Source organism: Myxine glutinosa, chromosome 8 (genome assembly GCF_964187855.1).
Source record: "Myxine glutinosa chromosome 8, kmMyxGlut1.1, whole genome shotgun sequence".
NCBI classification, from domain to species: domain Eukaryota; kingdom Metazoa; phylum Chordata; class Myxini; order Myxiniformes; family Myxinidae; genus Myxine; species Myxine glutinosa.
The window spans coordinates 92,164,822-92,186,348 of record NC_136268.1 but is presented as its reverse complement, the minus strand read 5'-3'; the positions used below and the strand labels follow the sequence as shown (position 1 = coordinate 92,186,348).

The following is a 21,527-nucleotide window of genomic DNA, read 5'->3' as shown; positions in this document are numbered from 1 at the left end:
TATGCGACCGTTCACTTTCAATGTCCCTGGCGCAAGAGCGATAATGAATCCCACTGCTCGTGATGAAATCCCAACGCAAGAGACTGTAGCTGCAACCGTTCGTCACCAAAGCCAGGACCCAAGATGGACAAAATGTCGGGACTCCAGTCTTTTGTTCTCAAGGCTCTGACGTCATCCGACATCCCCGTGCGTGCTCCAATCAGCGAGTCCCTCTCATCGCTCTATGGTACCCTAACCAATCGTTCTTCAGGGCAGGACTCACGGACCTGCCTGCTTGATGTTGCGATGTGGCAGCTGGCAGCGCCAGAGGTATTGTTCAATGGCTTGGTCTGGTTACTTTTTATTTAATATTTTAATGCACGATTGCTTGGCTTGGCTATATGTGTGGGTGTGTCATAAGGAACAGAGGAGAAAAATACAGAGGTGATTTGCATACAGGGGTTTAACTACCCTTAATCCTTAACTAATTAACATTACCCCACCCTTCATCATGAAGACAATTATACACTTATGCGACATCAGGTCTAACGGATTCCCTACTTATGGTACATGGGGGTTTCTTCTTCTTCACAACAGTCGGAGCAGACTACCGATACAATTCTACCTGGACTACTATATTCCATTGCCTACCCCCCCATAAACGTAACAGTCCCCCTCCCACGCCCCCCCACCCCCCTGAACTGTAGCTCCTGCAAGGTTCAATGCAGGTGCTACCGTTCCAGTCTTACCACTTACCGACTCACACTTAATTAGCCTACTAAATAAATTAGGAGGGGCTGTGGGAAGCGAGCCATAGCTAACTTACCTAGTCTTCTTACCGTTTTACACCCCTTAAGCAACAATTCACATAATTACAGAACTTGGTTCCTCGCTCCTAACTCCTGGGGCAGGAAGAAAAAGGTCAAAACACCGAAACCTACCTTAACCACAAAACTTTTCCAAAAATTGCAAAATTCAAAATTGAAAAACAATTGTACAACCCCATTCTATAGACCACATTCCCCGGTGGATGCCACAATACCCAACGTTACCTGCGGAGCCATCCCAATGTACCCAAATTTCCACGGGCCCAGTCCTGATGCTACAGGTGAGTGACATGGCTCGGTGGATTTCGTCCCCATTCACTCACACAAATCCCATAACCATTCATACACATTGCAATAATCATTAATCATCAAAACACGTATTTCACCCCCCTGCAAGAACATGGCATAGATGTCATAACACGTGTGTGTGATCCTCAACTAGGCAGCGGGGAGGTACCGTACAAGGAAGATTGTGGGGGCGCTTCAGGCTGTGGTGCCCGCAGTCCAAAAACAAGTTGCCCGACTTATGACTTCTTCACCCCCCCCCCCCCTTTAATTATTGGCCCCATGACAGCCAAACAGCTCATTAGCTGTCATCCCGCCGGGAAGGTCTCCACACCAGGCTCCATTTCCCCAGGCTCGCATAGCCTCACGGGTCACCAGGGGTCTCCATACCTCAAGGCACCCAACCAGACTCCCCTCCCCCCCCCCCCCCTGCCAACAGGCTCCCAATTTCCAGACACCACTGGCTGCCAGGGGTAATTACCTCGGGGGGAGGGGGGGGGGAGGGGTGGTGCAGTGACCACTCCCCCTCCTCCAGAACTTGATCCATACCTGCGGACACACACACCTTCCCCACCCACAAAATCCACAATAACATTTCCTCCCCCACTGCCATTCAACTCTCAACCACATTACCACAAAGAGATGTCACAAGAAGATACTGACATAGCCTGCTTACATGTGAATTCCCCATTCACATTTCAATCATATCTCAACCACAACTTGGTCTCCATCCTCACGACCACACAAAAACACAAAACCGCCACACGTAAACAAACGCAACCCACAAGACACTTTGTGGCACACACTCCAATCCCCTCACCGGCCATGTCATCACTCTCACCTGCCGCCCATTCCAAATTACTCATGTCCCAATTTACAAGCAAGTACCAAAGCCTGGGACAGCACACATCAAGGCACTTACCTCAAGTGCAGGTAGATGCAGGTTGGTCGGGTCCAAGAGTGCCACCCACCCTAGCCGAATTCCAAATTTAACCATGGGGCCTATCAATTTCCCCAAATTTCCTTTTCTCCACTGTACTGGCAAGCATGTGGATCCACCTCCTCCGGTGACCTTTACTACACTACTACCCTTGGCTACGACAGCTCCGCCCCTCTACTGTGCAAGAGCCATCGGGTAAGTTGAGCAGCCGAACCGCCAACATGGCCCATGAGTGTCCATAAGGGTGCGACCCACCATCCATCCTTCGGCCCCCTGCGAGGAAAACGGCTCCACTAGCCACGGCTGGCCAATGTGGTGAGCACCTGCTGCCAACTCTGCCATTCCCAAGGGTATTCATAGAATACAAAATGCGCGACTGTGTCCGCCTTTCACGAGCACCAGGCAGTGAGAGGGTGTGGTGTGCGAATGCCAACCGCCAAGCACGAGCCCGAACTCCATCCGCACATAACGAGGACCCAGCGCAAGAGAGCGAGTCGTATGTGCGACCATTCACTTTCAATGTCCCTGCCGCAACAGAGAGACATTAGAAGTTAGTGTCAGGAGTCACTCTCATGCAACAATTACTGCAACAATACTGCGCAGTCTGCCATAAACGTAACAATACTTACCCTGCGCAGTCAACTTGGTGCGAGCCAACTCTTCTGTTTTTGAAGGGTTTTTTCTTTGATCCAATATGGCTGCCAGACCACGTGAGTGATGACATCATAAATTTACATTCTCCAATATAACTGTTGCGTAGATCACGCTCAAGAAAATTTTAAACTGATCAGACTAAGCGTTTTTCCTTTCGAATTATGATGTCAAAATTAGGGCACTGATGACATTATCGTTAACAACACTTATTCCCCATGCAGAGTTCTTTACAATGAGCCACGTTTAAATTTAATCCATGGAGCGGTTTCGGAGATATAGAGGTGTGAAGTTTTTCCAAGATGGCGCCTGCACCACGTGACCTATGACTTCATAATTATGAATTTTAAAAAACTACAGATGGAGGCGCTCCTATGGTAAAATTTTTATGTCAATTGGACCAACGGTTGCTGAGAAAATGAGTTTTAAAAATGCAGACACGCAGGTACGCCACACGTATGTACGCACGTACGCAACAGAATGCCTAACCCTGCTTTTCGCTTCGAGCGCGCAGGGTAAATATATTTAAATTTACTATTCATAAGAGACCATCTCTTTAAAGTTTGAGTTACTATTGTCATTGCATCAGTTAAGGAAGCAAGTCATATCTAAGGTGAGAGTAAGTGCACACATCAATATTCAGACCATTATGTTTAAAATTTATACCGATTGTTTCACAATACAAGGGCTAATTGGTATTCTTAAGCTTGTAAATTATACTAAGTGAATAGGAAAGATAAATACCGGTAATTGAAAAGAACAAAATGCAATGCAAGAAAATTTGAATGCATTAGGCAAGAAGTCATTGCTTCATGCAACCTTCCTTATAGTGTAGCAGCATAGCAAACCTGTTGTGCATTTTGTGATACAAGCACCAAATTTGGCACAAATGTACATTAATATGTTGCGAACATTTTCAGATATTGGGCCACTTGAAATTCCGTAATTTTTTTTTTCAAATTTTTTCAAATTTCGTAATTTCAAATTTTTCGGGTGACACCGTCACAATTTCGGTCTTCGAGGCCGGCCGATATAGTGGGGCGGCTTAGCCCAAATATTCAAAAGAATTGTGCATTTTGTGATACAAGCACCAAATTTGGCACAAATGTACATTAATATGTTGCGAACATTGTGTGGTCAGCAATGAAGACGAGAGTCTGAATTACATGTATGCAAAAGACCTTGTGAACCAGTGAAGCAAATACACGGGTAAGCATGAATTAAATCTAGGGCATGATATAATTTCCATGATGTTTACCTCTACACTCAATGGTGGAAGGAGGTAATGTTTTGATCCCAGCTTGTCTGTATGTCTGTTTGTCTGTTAGTCCACAATATTCCAGACAAAGCTTGTAGTAGTGGTAGTTGTAGTGGTAGTGGTGATAACAGAAATTGTTATATAGAACTGAACTTATATTATTATTATATGCAGAAAATAACTTCATTTCTATATGCCCTGCAGTGGACAGGTTAATTGGTTTATGCACTGAAGGGGTCACCCTGGTGTGCACTGCTGTGTTCTGCCTCACTGAGTTGTTCAGGTATGATGTACTCAGCACAAGCTTCCGGTCGGCCCGGAGGTGGGGGTGCGGGGCCTGTCACGGAACGTCAAAACAAACGGCCTGCCGGGGCCGCCCAAAAGTCGGGCGTGAGGGGCGCGTCCACTAATGGAACGCCTCTCGCTTCCCAGATCGAGGGCCACGTGGTCAGGAGAACCTCGTCCCTTCCGGTCACACTTTGCCTATCGGCCGGCCTCGAAGACCGAAATTGTGACGGTGTCACCCGAAAAATTTGAAATTACGAAATTTGAAAAAATTTGAAAAAAAAAATTACGGAATTTCAAGTGGCCCAATATCTGAAAATGTTCGCAACATATTAATGTACATTTGTGCCAAATTTGGTGCTTGTTTCACAAAATGCACAATTCTTTTGAATATTTGGGCTAAGCCGCCCCACTATTAGGGCATCTTTCAGCAACTATTTCTTATGACATCTCCTGTGTCTGTGTGGTGTCATTAAATGGGGCTATATTGAAAATACCCTGCTTTTTATAATGAGGTGTAGCTGCATGCCTACCCCTGAGCTGTCTAGCCTAGGTTTCAAAAAAAATTTGTACCACCAAGTCAAGGCTCGTATAAGAGCTAACACATGGAGCATGTCATAAAGGGAGCAGGTGACAAGAGGGAGAGAGAGAGGGAAGCACAACAGCAGTAGGGAACAGGGACATCAGGATATCTGTGGAAGAGAGGTGGCTGGGGTGGGGTACACGGGATGAACAAGATGAATAAACAAGTACAAGAAAACAAGATGGAATCTCGGTGCAGTTATAAACTGTCATCTTGGTGGTTCGAAGACAGGGTGAGGCATCAATGCCTGTGCTGTCCATGGGATGGACGTTAAGCTGGGCATCCTATCTGGTAGCATTAATTAGTTGGTGGGCGTTTAAGATCCCACGGTGTCTTTCGCAAAGAATAGACGAGCTATGGCCAGCACACTGAACAAATTACAAATTCTTGCTCTGACTGAATGCTGGGAAGGCAATGGCAAACCAACCAGTTTAACCCATGCCAAGAAACCGCTGTGGCAGCATCAACACTGTAAAGAGTATGGTACATCTCATCTCAGCTGCATGCTCATCTTTCCTACTTGTAATGTAGCTTCTCCCCAGAACTTTTATTTATGCCCCAGTTTGTCGCACATTTCATAATGCAATAAAACCTATTTGTCACAAACATGAAAACCTTCTATGTGAAAATGTGTTCCATCATAGTATTGACATGGATAAATAAAGCACATATTATCTTGGCTGAATCCAGAATGAATTCAAACACATACAAATTTATAATTGTCAGACAGATCACAAAACACGCCATTGCCCATGGGGCAAAGCCGTCTAGAACAGTGTTTGTCTGTCCGTATGTATGTATGTATGTCCCTCACAAATGTACACCAATCAGAGCTGAGGATATGTTCACATGACAGGGGTGATGTGATTACATCTGTGATGTCATAATTGCGTATGACGTTGACTCCACCCACCGCCATTTTGATTGCTATGCCGTTCAGGCCGAACATATCGTCAAACCTGTCACATATCACAATCGCCATGCTCTCTCTACCTTTACCTTTTTCATTCAGTGTGAAACACAAATAAACCAATTGTGAAAATGACCATCAGATATCAAAGGCATAGGCGTTATGGGTCTTCCAACGACATAGTACGTATAGGCCTAAGGCTTCATGCCTTCATTCCTCACCTTCAGGCCACTTTGGCCAAATTCGTCCAGGTTTCTTAATATACAGTAGTATCGTTTTCGTAATAATAAGAATATTATTAATAATAATAGTATAGTAAATATAATCGTAACACTGCAATCCCTTTGTCGTGACTGCAGGGTTACTGGATTGAAGCTGTGTATGTTTGGTTCATTGTTGACTGAAACATCTGTATATATATATAAACGCGAGTTGTCTGTGTGTGTGTGTGTGTGTGTGTGTGTGTGTGTGTGTGTGTGTGTGTGTGTGTGTGTGTGTGTGTGTGTGTGTGTGTGTGTGTGTGTGTGTGTGTGTGTGTGTGTGTGTCAAGTTTTTGTGTGTCCGCGTTTTATTCAGAGATGGCTGAACGGATCTTCATCAAACTTTTAGAGGTTCATCAGTGAGAGCCTGGGAGTGTTTTAGGCAAAAAAATGTAAAAAATAAAATAAAATAATAATATTGAAAAAAAAAAGTTCGTTTTTTGGGAGTTAAAAATAAATAAATAATAATAATCGCTCGATAGTGCCGAAGCCTATTTAAATGAATGACAGTTATATACAAGTACACATTCGCATAAATTCATACAAAACAGTCACCAGACATTTGAATACAAATAAATCAAACAATTCCGGAAGTGTACGAAGTTGGTAGTATGGCTTCTTCTTCTTCTTCCTGATTGGCAACACACTTAACCTTCCCCCCCCTCTCCTCCATCCCTCCTCTTCTCCCCTCCCCTTCCCCCTCCCCCCTCCCACTCCCCCCTCGCCCCCCCTCCCCTGCCCCCTCCCCTTCCCCCACCCCCCCCTCCCCCCTTCCCTCCCCTCCCCCCTCCCCCTCTCCCCCCCTCCCCTCCCCCACCCGGCAACGCCGGGTACTTCTGCTGGTGTGGAATAAACCAGTGTCTCAATGCAATCTCTTCACTTCTGTGGAGACAGACAGCTTATAAACTTACTGTACTTCAAAATAAAATTAATACTAACATTATTTGCTAACTGGTATCCCCACCCAGGTCATACTATCCTTTTTAACTAAAGTATCAAACAAGCCCGGCTAGGTTGCTGTTAGACTTTCGGTCTTGTTCTACTACAAGAGTCTCACCGTCTCTTTTATCCCATCTTTCCTGTTTTCCTTTTCTTAAATTCAACATTCTCCATTTAAATCCTCTCCCTCCACCCCCTTAATGCTGCATGCATTGTATGTTAGATAGCTCCTAACTAGATTTTCAATCAGACAAGTGAGACATATAAGCCTGGTGTTGGCTTCGCGGTTCGGGTGCCGTCTTGGGATCCTTGGATCCTGGGTTCAAATCCCGGTCATCACTGAATTAACGCCAGGGGGGTTTGACTCAGCCTGTTCATCCTTCCGAGGTCGGCAAATTGATTACCAGCTCACTGGTAATTCCCTGTGTGTTGCAAGAGGCGACTAATAAGGTTGGCGGCAGGAAGAGCATCCGGCCATAAAACATTGCCTCAAAAAAAGGGGACCACGGTGCCTGAAAAAGGGTCAACCCCTGCTCTGCGGGGAAAAATGGCCTCCAAAGGTGGTTCAGACAGGTGAGACATATCAGCTAACCATGCATAAGGCAGCAAATCGGTTAAGATTATCACACGCAAATAGCAACGCAATATGGAGTTTGTGAGTGATTGGATAGTCAGCCTGATTTGGTGTGAGTCTGCATTGAGCCACCTGCTGCTTAAAGGTAATGAGTTGCGTATATCCGAGGCCTGTAATTGTCTCTTTCAACCACACACTGGTCTTTTCCATAGGAACCCTAGTTTGAAGTGAAAGTAGATTAGAACTCACAGCAGCAAGACATCACATATAATCACTTTATTGAAAAAGGAATCTGGCATTTCCATAGTTTTCTGTATGGGTTTTTCCTGTTTTTAAATATCCATAGGATATAGGGATAAGGATGTGGTTCCAGTTTGGAGTTATGCAATTACTACAGAAACATGTGTCTGATACTAAAAGACAAGTTGATGTAAAACAGGATTCTAATGTGTATTTGTTTGGTGCCCCCTTTACAATAGGGCTGAGCCAGCTCTTACTAGAATCAAGGAAGATCGACGCCGCATAATTTCTCCATCTTTTGACAACATTCGTTATGATAGCTTTGCGATTGAGGCCTATCCGCTGACAGCACAGGCGTTTGACTGGGAGCTGTGGTGCCGCTACATGAGTCCACAGCCGAGCTGGCTGCAGCTTAACGATGAAGCTGCTCCAATCAGGTACCTGTTGTATTTTGCTTCCATGAGGTATTCTCTTTGTGCATTAAATGTGCATAGAGAAGTCTGATAAATAAGTATGGATGGATTGATTATACATGACTAATAAGTGGGTGTATGTGAAGCATGTGAGTTTCATAGGTATGAAGAGAAATTCAAAAATTTGTATGACGATGCAATAGTCAAAGAAACGTGTTTTTGTTTAACTTTTGTTAAATATATATACATATATATATGAAAATATTTTTCGAATTACTGTAATTCATGTATACCTGTGCATTGAAAAATAGTATAATATAACATGATATTACATTTCTTGAACTGCTGTGAGTGTCATATGGTCAAACTTTTTGAACATTTCTAAAAGAATGTTAATTTCTAAAAGACAGTTGGAATTTAGATTGTGCTGCATTTTGATTAACTGGTAATATCCGCTTCCAAGGATTTGTTTTCAGAATTGGCATCGTTTCCCACCTGCAATACATACCCCTGTCTTTCAAGCAGGGTCAGTGGTTAAACCACTTTCACTATTCCGCATGTACAGGTGATATTTGTGAGTCATTTTCCCACACTTGCGAGGTTGGAGGGGGTGGTTGTGGTTGAGATTTAGTTATAGTCAGGTTCACTATGTCAATAAATTATATTTCGTTCAAAATCATGGTAGATTAGCAAACCTATACATTTTTGGAAAGGTTATAGCATAAGGAAACTAAAAATCAATGTTTACATTTGGAGAGATACCTGTATGGCGGCCATTTTGGATTTTCAAAATGGCTACTGTAAAATACATATTTTGTTCTATTTCTGCCTCTAATTACCCTAAAAACTTTTAAAAATATACTAAACCTATATTTTCAGGGACAAGGAATCCAATGAAAGTATCAAATTAGTGCTATGGGGAATGGTAAGACACGAATCAAAGGTTTTGAATTGCAAAATACTGTCTTTATATTCGCGATAAGTTGCATAATCAAATACATGTTATCATTTTGTACAGGCAGTTAACAACATCAAAATGTGTCACAATATTCATATCACCAAACATACACAAGCAGTCAGCAAAATCATATATACACATGCAGTCAGTATAACTTCACATCTACACAGGCAGTCAATGACAAAATATACACAGGCAGTCAATGGCATCAAACATACACGATTACAGAATATGCCATTTAGAGTTCGTCATCACTGTCCTGTGTGTCGTATCCGACAATATAGTCCGCATCGTTTTCACAGTCCGTTCCACACAAGCAAAGGTCGGGCAAATTGATTGGCAAATCGAATTGGTCGAATGGTCGATCGAATCGAATTCGATGAATCGAATCGAATCGAATCGATCGAATTGGTCGAATGGTCGAATTGGTCGAATCGAATTGGTCGGAATTGGCAAATGTAAACATTGATTTTCAGATTTTCCATGTAATAACGTTTCCAAAAATGTATAGGTTTGCTAATCTACCATGATTTTGAACGAAAAAACATAGTGAACCTGACTATTAACGCCTATGACCTCCCAAGCACGAATGAAAAATGTGGTGAGGGTCGGCCAAGCTGTTCTCGATTCGATAAGGAGCAGACCTACAAAAATTGCCTTATTTTATACAAGCACAAGCACCCGTCTTCAGTGATGGTAAAAGCAAGCAAATACAATTTGGCATCAAAATTATTCATGCCTGTTCTCCCATCATTTTAAAAGTGAATGTTGAGCTTTGCCTTTCGTGAGCAGCTTTTCAAACGCAGCACAGGAAGTGGCCACCAACTTAGAATTTGCTTAGAATATGGCCATGGAGCTGGCAATAGCTCACCTAATCTTTGCGAAGGACACCGTGGGATCTTTAACGTCCACCAACTAATGCCGGCAGACAGGACACCCAGTTTAATGTCCATCCGAGGGTGGGGGCTATCAAATGTCTTGCAGACACGGAAGGACGGACGCATTGATGAATCACCCTGTCTGTGAAACACCGGGATGACAGCTTATAGCTGGGTTGGGATTCATACCCAGGCTAGACAGCTTAGAGGCAAGTGTGCGTACCTCTCGGCCACCCTACCAGGAATAATAAAAATGATAATAATAATTTTCACCTGGCAAGATTACATTAGTATTCGCCTTTTCTAAAACAGAATGTTACTGTCATGACTTTCAATTTGCTTATCAATCCAAATTGCTCTTCTTTTTTCTCTTATGAAAAATATGGTGCTTTGCATATTGGCACACATTCCTTGTTCCATTTTTAACCAGAACAATGCGACCCTGTCGCCATTATGCCCCCGCATAGTCCCACAACGGGTAGATGCCATCACTCTGCATATGTATGTGTAGTGGATCACGTTTGTGAAGTTTTGTGTTGATCGGATAAGGTTCGTTTTTCTATCAAATATGGCTGCCAAACCACGTGACCTATGATATCATCATTTTAAAACTATATGTAACAATGCTGCTAGATGATATTTGTAAAATTTCGCATCGATAGGGCGAGCGGTTTCAGAGATATAATTATTTAAGATTTCCTTCAATCCAAAATGGCTGCCAAACCATGTGACCTATGATGTCATCAATTTAATATTTCAATACAAACGGCTCATAGATCATGTGCATGCAATTTAAGATTTTTAAGATAAGGCATTAGATTAAAACATTTTTGGCTGGTATACCACTTCACCTATGATGTCATCATTATCATGCTTTTGTCCCCCATTGGGAGTACTTGACAATGTGCCAAGTTTCAAATTTTTCCATTCATCGGTTTCTGAGAAATATTTTTTTAATTATTTGCTTTTAATCAAAGATGGCTGCCATACCACCTGACCTATGACGCCACAATTGTCATAAAAACATTCTGCATGGGTGTCACTCCTAGCCTAAAAGTTTCGTCTGAATCGGACATATGGTTGCTGAGAAAAACGAGGTTTGCCCGGACGGATGGACGTACGGATGGACGGACATACGGACATACAGACAGACGGACGGAAGGACGGACAACCCAAAAACATAATGCCAATATATACATAATGACATACACAATGACAAAAACATAATGACAAAGTCGCCGGAGGCATAAAAATATAGTTGTCTGAAATGAAAATGTTAATAAAATTCCTATTGTGCAGCATCTAAAGGGATGTTCTACAGGTGTTCAATGTATGATGACAAAGTTTCTGAGGTAAATGTAACATTTTAACTCTTTAAAGAAAATGTATTTTTGTAGGGTATGTGGAATTCAAGTGGAAATACGACTGTGCCATTGTTAACGTCAATGTGATTGATGATTTGACTTTTCAGTACAGTATGGATCAAAAATAATATTGCATGAGAATCATACTAAAATACGGCATTTGGTGGCTGTCTGATGAATTTTTGACGCCATAGTAAGGGCATTTTATGAGATATTTCACAAATCTGTTAACTAAATTGTTACCAAAAAATTTCTTCACCAATATGTTTGTAAAGGTGTGTAATAACATGTGTTAAAATGTTGAAGTTCAACTCCCGTGGGATACCCAGAAAAAAAGCTGTTGAATTCGGGTACCGAAAAATTATTTTCGAGAATTTTTATTTTTTTTAATCGGCCCTTAAGTAACTTATGAGGGGTCAAATAAGGGTTTTTCATGATTCTGAGTTGATTGTTAACATTTATATTTTCACTTTTACATTTACACACAAAGTAGCTTTTATTTCACATACATATATAATACTCAAGAGTTATTTCTCATTCACAATGTCAGAAGTTTCAACAGTCATTGTCTATGTCTTCTTCAGACTCAACAACATAATGACTTCAGTTTCTGCATGTAATGCCATTACAGACTCCACAGGCCGAGATGCACGTGACCCCATTCTTCTTGCAGCTGCATCGCCGGTTGCTGCAATCTCCATGACAATTACAGCTCGTGAACTGCAATAGCTCCTCAGGAGCCGTGGGGTCCAGTGTTGGAACTGGCTCATACCCATGCACACCTATTGTCCATCCATAGTCACTGGGGTTCAGAGACATGCTCCTCAGGAGGAAAGCTCAGCGAGGGGGAGAAACATGATCGCGTTCGTTCCTATCTGTTTCCTGTTCGTAAATGGAATAATCTTTACTTCAGTTCCTCTCAGGATCTTAGCTTTGTCGAGTGCCTTCAACTTCACCCGGGGGAAAGCTGCTGTTGTCTGTGGATCTGGCAAAGGTGGTGCCGGAGAGGTGACTTCGATCCAACCCATTGAGTGAAAGGGAGTGTTTCCGTGAATAGAGACAATGTTTAAATCTATATTGTCTCCAACAAACTGAGTGACTGCATTGTTTGTTTCCCCAACCTCCATAAAGACCACCTGATCATTACTTGACAATTCACTTTCACTGGCTGGCACTTTGGCTGTCATCACTGATTGATCCTCAAGCGCAGCAACAACCGCAACCTCATCATTGATCTGTTCATCGGCTTCCTCCACAATGGTGTCAAGAGTGCCAGAAGTATCTGGAACATCATCTCCACTCCTACTATTAAGGAAGCAGTATTTGTAGTTTTGTGTCTCCGTGTAAGACTCAGTGTATCCCAGCCGGTGGAACTTGTTGAGCATCCATTTTGACCCAAATCTATGATCAAGTTGTATGGCAAGCCCCATTTGGTGTGGCAATACTCCAGACCGAGGTCGACAGGCCTTAATAAAATTCTGCCCCCAAACGGCAACTCTTTCGTCTGTCTTGACAATCGGTCTCAAGAACATCTGAAGGCTTGCAGGAACAAGTGTCAGCTGACTATCGATGTCAGTCATACTGTGTGTGGTGGGGTATGACTTTGGACCTAAATCAATCAAGGCAATATCATTGGATATGAACTTGAGTGCCGTCTTTATGATCTGAGTCTTCTCATCTCCATGGTCAAGATTAGCATGATGCTCTCGCAGAATATTGTCGGTGCCATCTTTGAGACAGAGTACATCTACCCTTCTTTCCTGTGTTGTGAAATACAAGGTGTCTTCGTATTTCTCTAGAAGTTTTATCTTTAGCCAATGCTTTGAATAAGAAAGGCTCTTCTCTGGTGACTGATCAAACTCCTGCAGCTTTTCATGGACTTGGTCCATGTTCATTACCCCATGCTCTAATTCTGAGTCTAACCATTCGCAGAATTCAATAAAAACTGCCTCTCGCTCCTCATCAATACTCCTCTGTCCTCTCTTCCTTTTTCCTTCCTCATCAGTCTTGGACAAACTGTCACCTCTCGCAAACATAAGTTTGCATCGCAAATGGTACAGTGTTTCTTCTGCTACCAAGTCGTTGATCCCTTCCAGGCGTCCAGTGACTTCAGTGCCCCAGTCATCCCCGTGACTCCGTGCTGTCTTCAGAAAGCTTGCCTTCAGTGTATCTGCAGTCAAATTATCTGGCACTCTGTATTTCTTTCTAGCTTGTGCTGGATCATTTTTGTAGAGCTGGGCTGGTTGGTTGCAAAGAATGCATACATCCTTATACAGGAGGTCAACTGACTGTGATCTTCTAGAACTGCAGCCAGTTGATGAACTGAACTCACAAGTAGTGCGTCTTCTCTTCAACTTTGATGACTCTTTCTCTGCCTTTGATGCTTGAGCTGACTTCTTGGTGGTTGCAACAAAGTTGTTGTACAGATCATTTTTACACTTCTGGTGGTACCTCAGTTTTCCTTCCTTTTGAGCCTCCTTCATACGTTCCACAACAGTAACATTTTCGACAGTTTCTGCTTGTTTCAATAAAGTTGAGTATCCCTTTGGAGTTGCCTGTATGAGCCTTTCAGCTGGTGTATCCGAGCGTGCACAGATGAAGCAATTGAGCACAGGTGGAGTAACGTCTTCATCCATATTGCTAGACTCCATGTCCTGCAAAGTAGAAAATGAGATATATTTAGAAATTATTTTTCCACAAAGGAGTGTCTGTAGTGAAATATAAATGTTAACAATCAACTCAGAATCATGAAAAACCCTTATTTGACCCCTCATAAGTTACTTAAGGGCCGATTAAAAAAAATAAAAATTCTCGAAAATAATTTTTCGGTACCCGAATTCAACAGCTTTTTTTCTGGGTTTCCCACGGGAGTTGACCTTCAACATTTTAACACATGTTATTACACACCTTTACAAACATATTGGTGCAGAAATTTTTTGGTAACAATGTAGTTAACAGATTTTCATATGTTTCCCTTACTACCAATACATTCCGTCGTTACTTATCCAATCTCAACAAAACTTGACAGGATGACCAAGGGTTACACAATGAAGGTTGTAGCGCATTCATTTCGCCCCCATCCCCAAGGGGGTTTTCTCCCCCGAGCGGGGTTTCCCCACCATTGCCTTCAATGGGGTTTGCATGTTGAGGTGTATATCAATATTAAGTTAGCTTTATCGTGGCGTTTTTCCAAGGCCGCTTCGAATAACAAATCTAACGATAATATTAATGTTATTACAAAACAATATTAACACCATTAGTATCCCACCTCCCCAAAGTATTTTTCCTTCTTGAACAAACATAGAGTCAACGTTTATAGCCGGCGAAGCCGGTGTTGTGAATGAACGCGTATTATGTTGAAAAGCCAGATTTTGCTGGATCCTTTGAGAATTTCGAAGCTTTGACGCACCAAATCGCTCCATGGAGGCCGCCATCTTGCGGACGTGGAAGTATGCATAAACAATTGCGAAAAACTTCAATAGAGGCTTTGGCTTCGCCGGCTCATTGCGGCTTTGCAGTAGGGTCATATTAAATAGCTTATCATGGCGTTTTCATGGGAGCAACGGCCCAATGGCCTCTACCAGCAGTAAAAATATTATAAACCACAAACACGCATGATTAGCTTTTTAAACAGTCGCTAATTCTCTTTATAACACTAAATAAAGAAATTTGGAGGAATCCTGACATCCGTGAGGTAAGTTTTACTTCCAGAACTGAGTGAAGATCTACTGTACTCTATATACCCCACAAGGGTTGGGTAAATAACAGGACCCTTCCTGGCCCTAACATGGCGTTTTTCGTGGCGGCCTTTTGAAACTCGCTCCTGCTGTTTAACACGAAACTGAAAGGGAGGAAGCCCGGGTTGTGCTCATTTACCAAGCAGCTAGCTAGCGCTTGCCAAGCCAGCCTTTCCTTAACGGTTTTGAATGGAGTGCTTGCTCGAATGATTAAACCACTTGGCGATCTCTCCACAAGAAACTTGGTAAATGAACACACACCCAATGTTCTTGAGACCCGACCATAGATCGACTGTAATCTATGTACCCCAAATATGAATGGCCCTTCCTGCCGCTCCCGTAGTGTGCGGGTGTACTTGTTAAAATATAATTGAAAAGCGTTTTTAAATTTTTGACGATTCAGCAGTGCACCATCATTAAACGTTCAAAATGTCACTGGTGGAAGACCTGATTTTAAAGTTTATTACCCTGCATCTAGAACTCAAATTTTAATTTACTTTAATCTCCAGAATTTTGTTTTAAAGCTCATTATAGTTTTTAATATGAAAGAAATATCTTCATAGATTACAATTTTTTGTGGTTGAAATCTTGTGGTCCTGCAACCATCAAACGTGCCCACGGTCCAAAGGTGAGTGAGAGGGGAGTGGCACGGCTCGTCATGAGTGACGTGCGAGTCAGAGGCAAGAAAGGTGCTTGCGGTGGGTGGAAGCCAAAGAGAAGCTTCAATCAGTTTGGTGAGAAATGGTGTGCATTTGGCTCTCTCTCGAGATTTGTTTGGTATCGAGACTGTGGGCACGTGGTCTGCTAAGGATCTTCGATCCGGTTGGCTGTTGAGGCCACTTGCCGGGATTCACACCATGCAACTGGAACGACCCTGCATGGCTACAACACTATGAGAGAGACCACCTTTAGAGGTCATTTTCCCCACAGATCAGGGGATAGCCTTTTTCGGGCACCGTGGTCCCCTTTTTGAAGCAATGTTTTATGGCCAGATTCCTTCCTGCCACCAACCCTGTTAGTCGCCTTTTGCGACACACAGGGAATTACCAGTGAGCTGGTACTCAATTTGCTGACTTCGGAAGGATGACAGGCTGAGTCAACCCCCCTGGCGTTAATTCAGCAATCGACCGGGATTCAAACCCAGGATCCTAGGATCCCAAGCCAGCACCCTAACCGCTAAGCCATGGCTACAACACTATCAAGTATATTAGTATATTATTATATATTTATTTTTAAAAAAAGATTGCATGAAGGGATCTAATAATAGCGTAATGGTTGCTGCATCACTAATGGCTGATTGACCATCTCCCATCTTTCTAGTTAATCAGTGTTACATCACTTTAACAAAAAAGGTTTCATTCAAAGACATGGTAAGGGTCACCTTATTTTTGTATCCAGAGTCAAAGCTCGTGGACACCGACCAGAACACTGAACGTATTAGGACATAACAGGACAAAAGAAACAGTATTGAGTTTAATATTTTGTTTTGAGTTCACCAACAATTGAGTTTAATGACAAGATAGAGGGAAGCATGGACAAACAATAGGTGTGGGGAGGATTAGAGGTAAAAGTAATATTTGATTTGTAATGAATGGAGGAAAGGACATATGGGATGACAGGATGGATACAGAAGGAAACTTTCAGGAAGGAACAACTGGAAATTTGGAAGGAGGGCTTGAGGGTGGGGAAGGAGGGGTTAAGGATGATGGTTTTGAATTGGGGATGATCTGAGATGGTATACTTAGCAAGCTGTCTTGAAGCCCTGAAAGGAAGCATGAGATTGAAGAGAATGTGAAAGCTGGTTCCACAGGTGAGGAAAAGAGGAACAAATGAGTGGAGGCGAGCAGTTATCCTGGATTTAGGGAGTTTCACGAGAAGGGGATTGATAGTAGATCATGCACAGCCTGCAGAAATCTGATGGGGGTTGGGGGTGGAGAGGGGGAACAAAGCACGGAAAGACAAGAAGACCAGAAAGGAGGTGGAAGAAGACAGGGACACCAATGACCTGTCTGCAATGGAAAAGTTATTGGCTCATAGACTTGGCTTCATCATGGGAGATTTCAATGATTTTTAAGGCTTTGGTTTCCTCAATGTCAAGCGAAGCAATGTGTGAGGCAGTGGGCCAGCACAGAGGGGAGAGCAGCCAACCAAACAAGCTGTGAATGAAGGCCTTGCAGGTGGATAGGAGTTCAGGTGTGCCAAGGAAGGACTTTTATGATGGAATACCCCCAATCGGAGACTGGCTTTCCAGACCAACTTGGAAATGTGAGATTAAAGGATTCCTTTGAAAGTCACACGTTGGTAAGAGCGAGGAAGTCAGTCATCCATGTGTGGAGTTGACCTTGGATGCCACAGGCAGAGAGTTTGGAGAGCAAGGTGGGATGCCAGACTATCGAGAGCACAAGATATACAGTATACAGTATATACAGGGCGTTTCAAAAAGATTGATACAACTTTGACTTCCTGCCATTTCTTTGTTTTTTGACCTATACTATTTTCCTTTTCAGTGTTTGGTGGAGTTATCGTGATATGTGTTCCCTGCGATTTCTATCTCCGTAGCTCAACTATGCCATTGACAGTGGAGCAGAAGACAAAAGTGGTGGCTCTGTGGTATGAGACTAAATCATATGTAGACACCTGCCGGAGGTTCTGCCGGGAATACGACCTCAGAACACGTGATGGACCCACAAATTGTGCCATTCAACGTATTGTGAAACATTTTGAGCACAAGGGTACAGTGCACAACCAGAGCAAGAGCAACAGTGGCAGGCCAGCATCAGTTACCAAGAGCCGCCAACATTGACGCCGTGTGGGATTCTGCAGTAGACAGTCCCAATAAGTCCCATTGTCGGCAATCCCAGGAGCTGGGCATCAAACCAACATCAGTCTGGCGTATCCTCACAAAGGAACTGAAGCTTTTCCCATACATCATCTCTATTAAGCATAAACTGAGTCAAGATGACATGAGAAGGAGACTTGATATGTGCAATTGGCTCAGTGACAGGATGAAGCGATTGAAGCGGGACACAAACTGGATCAACATGATGTGGTTCAGTGATTAAGCCCATTTCCACTTGAACAGTGCCATCAACAACCACAACAACATTTTCTGGGGGACAGAACCACCTGAGAAATACAGGAAAGTTGGACAGAACTTTGGAGTCAGGATCATTGCCTGTCTGAACCGCAGAGGGGCGCACATAGAGAATGTCAATTTCAAGGATTTTGCATAAATGCCAATTTCAGACCTGGGGCTCTCACTAACTCGAGCAGTGACATACTGCAATAGCAATCCGTGATAGAAAATACCATATCATAAGCTTTCAAGAAATGTTTGGTTCATGTTCCTGAGGTTTCTGTTTCTTTGTAAATAAACGTTTAAAGTTGTATCACTCTTTTTGAAAAACCCTGTGTGTGTGTGTGTGTATATATAATATATATATATATATATATATATATATATATATATATATATATATATTATATATATATATTGTTACGGACGCGGCTAGGATGTTGTTTGCCGAGCGGATGGCCGCCGCGCCCGAACAGTTACCCCGACTAACCCGATTCCTGAACGTTGGCCGAATCGCGCCACAGATATTCAATGGGGAAAAGACTAAGGCGACACGGATGTGAAGAAGAAGAAGACAGAAGTAGGGAATACGGATATAATTTATTTGCTATTTACAACCAAAAGTAACCAAGGAGAAGGAAGGATAATAAAATAATTTACAGAAGAATCAAAGAGACACAGTGAAAATCGCTAGCTTATCTAAACAGGCTTAATTAACCCAGGGACAAGACACACAGAACAAACTCACGTACACGAATGGGGAAATTGCAGGCAGGAATGACAGGAGGTGGGTGGCTGGAGGGGGAGGAAGGCACGGAGCTGGCTGAAGCTTGATCCCGCACGGGACGTCGGGCTGGACCTCGACGGCCGCCGATGCCACCGATCCTGTCGTGTGCGCGGGGTAACGGGTCGGAGCTGCTTGGTGGAGCCAACGCTGCTGGTGGGGGGTCTGGCATAACGGGTTCTCTCTCCCTCTCTCACAAACTCCAGGACTCTTTCTCTCTTTGCTTCGCTTCACCCCTTCTCTCCTCTCTCTTTCTTAGTCCAACCCAGTCCAACTCTTCCTCTCTTGCTTCGTCCAACAACAACTTCTCTTGCTTAGACCAACTCTTCCTCTCTTGCTTAGTCCATCTCTTAGTCCAACAACAACTTCCTCTCTTACTTTCGCGCGCGCTCTATATAGCGCCTCGGGTGATCAAGCCGTTGGTGTCCAGGACACGCCCATCGGTCAGCTCGCCTCGGCCCTGATTGGTCGGCACGGCGCTCTGGCTCCGCCCTTGATGACGATGGGCGGGCACGCCCAGGAGTCGGCAGCTCCTCCTCCTTCTTCTCCAAGCCGACCTCGTGGCGAATGGAGTCGCGGAGGGAACAGTTGGCAATTGTTGGAAGGGGAATGTGAATGAAAGGGGATCTACTCTTATTTCACTTGGTGCAATGGAGTATTTAAATTAATGGAAGACAAATCTTTAGCCTAATACACATAATAAGGATATAACTACTGAACAGGGATATATGGTGTCCTTCGTGTATGCTTTATGGAATTAACTATGGGAACGCCCTTTGACCTTTATACAACAGACTGGAGGCAGGAGGGTCCAGAATAAAGCAATAAAAAAACTAAAAAAACACAATCCTCATATCCACAACACTGCACCCTCCTCCCCTTAGGAACGTCCCGGGCCTATGAACTTTTACCGTAGTGTGGCACGTAGGTGTAGTTCCCTCTACATTTAACCTGACCCTGAGTGCGACAGTTTTAAAACATAAATAAATATGTCCCGCTGCTCCATTGCACCCTGCCTAACAGATTCACGCCCACAGCTAACCGAATTGCGGAATGGTCTTCAAACTATACATTTACGGTGGGGGCGCATTATTTACAATGGCTCTGCTTTTATTTACAAAACGTAACCCAGGACCTGTGATTGTTCTTTTTGGGGGGGAGAGACAGTCTGCTCTGCATTGACGCACCATGAAGCACTCAAACAACGCATCAATACACCATCAAGCACCAATCGGTGCACAGTCACCACAGTTCTCAATAAAAATAACCAAACAACCCCTAACCCTGCTGGTGGTCTCTTGCTCTTCGGCTCCCTCTGCTGGCTATTTGCTATCTTCCTGATGTTGTCATCTTCTTTGCTGGCGGCCTATTTGCAATAATAAAATGCACCCAACGTGTCCATTTTTATTTCTTTCTTTATGGCCCACAGGGCCGACGACGTGTGGTTCACCTGGATGGCATGGGTGCCCTGTGACCAAGGTCCGCCAGCAAGATCTCGGGCCTTCATGGCCGGTTCCAGCAGAGGGGCCATGCCCCAACCCATGGGGTCCATAAGTGGTGCTCAGCCACAGACATGTGGTCCATAAGGTGGTGCATCGATGCAGACAGCTGTGGTTGCGAGAGGTTCGGGCGCCCAATGGCGGACTCACGCACGCTCCCCTCGGCGCCCAGTGGCGCACAAGTCCTCATGTGGGAGACAAAGGGGGGAAAGACAGATGAGCGAGGGGTAAGGTCTCAAGGGTACACATCAAACAAGGCAATGCAAGGTGAAGTGCGTACGGAGAGCGAAGTGAGAAAAGCTCGTCCCTACCGTACGTCACCCCCCCTTGTCACCTACTCTACCCTTGCCCTTACCCCATATTTACAAAATCTATACCTTTACAAATTCGTCGCTAATGTCACGTCTTCCCCATATTTCCCCTATACCAAATTCGTCTCCACAATCCCTCTATCCAAAATTTGCCATCACCCAATTCATCATCAATCCTCATAAGGAGGAAGAGATGGAACATCAGCACAATGTCACACCCACGTCATGATGCATCTCACATTCCAAACATTTGCACAATAAAAATAATAAAAACATGGCATGGTGTGGAGTCCTGTCACCCCAGGTGAGTGGATGTCGATGGTACGAGGAGATTCTTAATCCTAACTATCTATCTATAATTCCAGTAATCTCTGTGTGTGTGTGTGTGTGTGTATGTGTGTATGTCTGTGTGTTTGTCTGTGACCGCTGTTTCTCGACAACCACGGGTCCGATATACTTGAAACTTGCCAGGTATATTGCTGGGGACCCGAGGATGTGCCTTTTCAAGGTTTCATATTAATCGGACAAGTAGTTACCGAGCTATGTCCAAAAAACGATTCAACCAATCAGAGAGCAGCGAGTTATCACGTGTGCCGAACGTGGCGAACAGACTCTGCCTCGGACGGCACATTTGAGAGCGTATTCATTTATTTCACGTTGGCAAACTATGTTGCCGCTATGTTGGCGTTAAACTATGTTTTAAAACTAATTAAAACTAATTTGCGATTCTTTCGCTTTCCTGCGCGTTTGTGCACGCTATGGCGATTTCTTTACCA

The 21,527-nt window shown here is 43.6% G+C and overlaps 1 protein-coding gene across 2 annotated transcripts in view; it reads left to right on the top strand.

Moving 5' to 3' along the window:
- The window catches only part of LOC137432703 (polypeptide N-acetylgalactosaminyltransferase 18-like), a 331,095-nt gene that overhangs the window by 165,586 nt on the left and 143,982 nt on the right, over positions 1-21,527 (top strand). For both annotated transcript variants that reach the window (XM_068124832.2, XM_068124831.2), the window contains exon 5: positions 7,971-8,168. In XM_068124832.2, the coding sequence (XP_067980933.1) occupies positions 7,971-8,168 (198 nt within the window). The remainder of the gene's footprint in view (positions 1-7,970; positions 8,169-21,527) is intronic.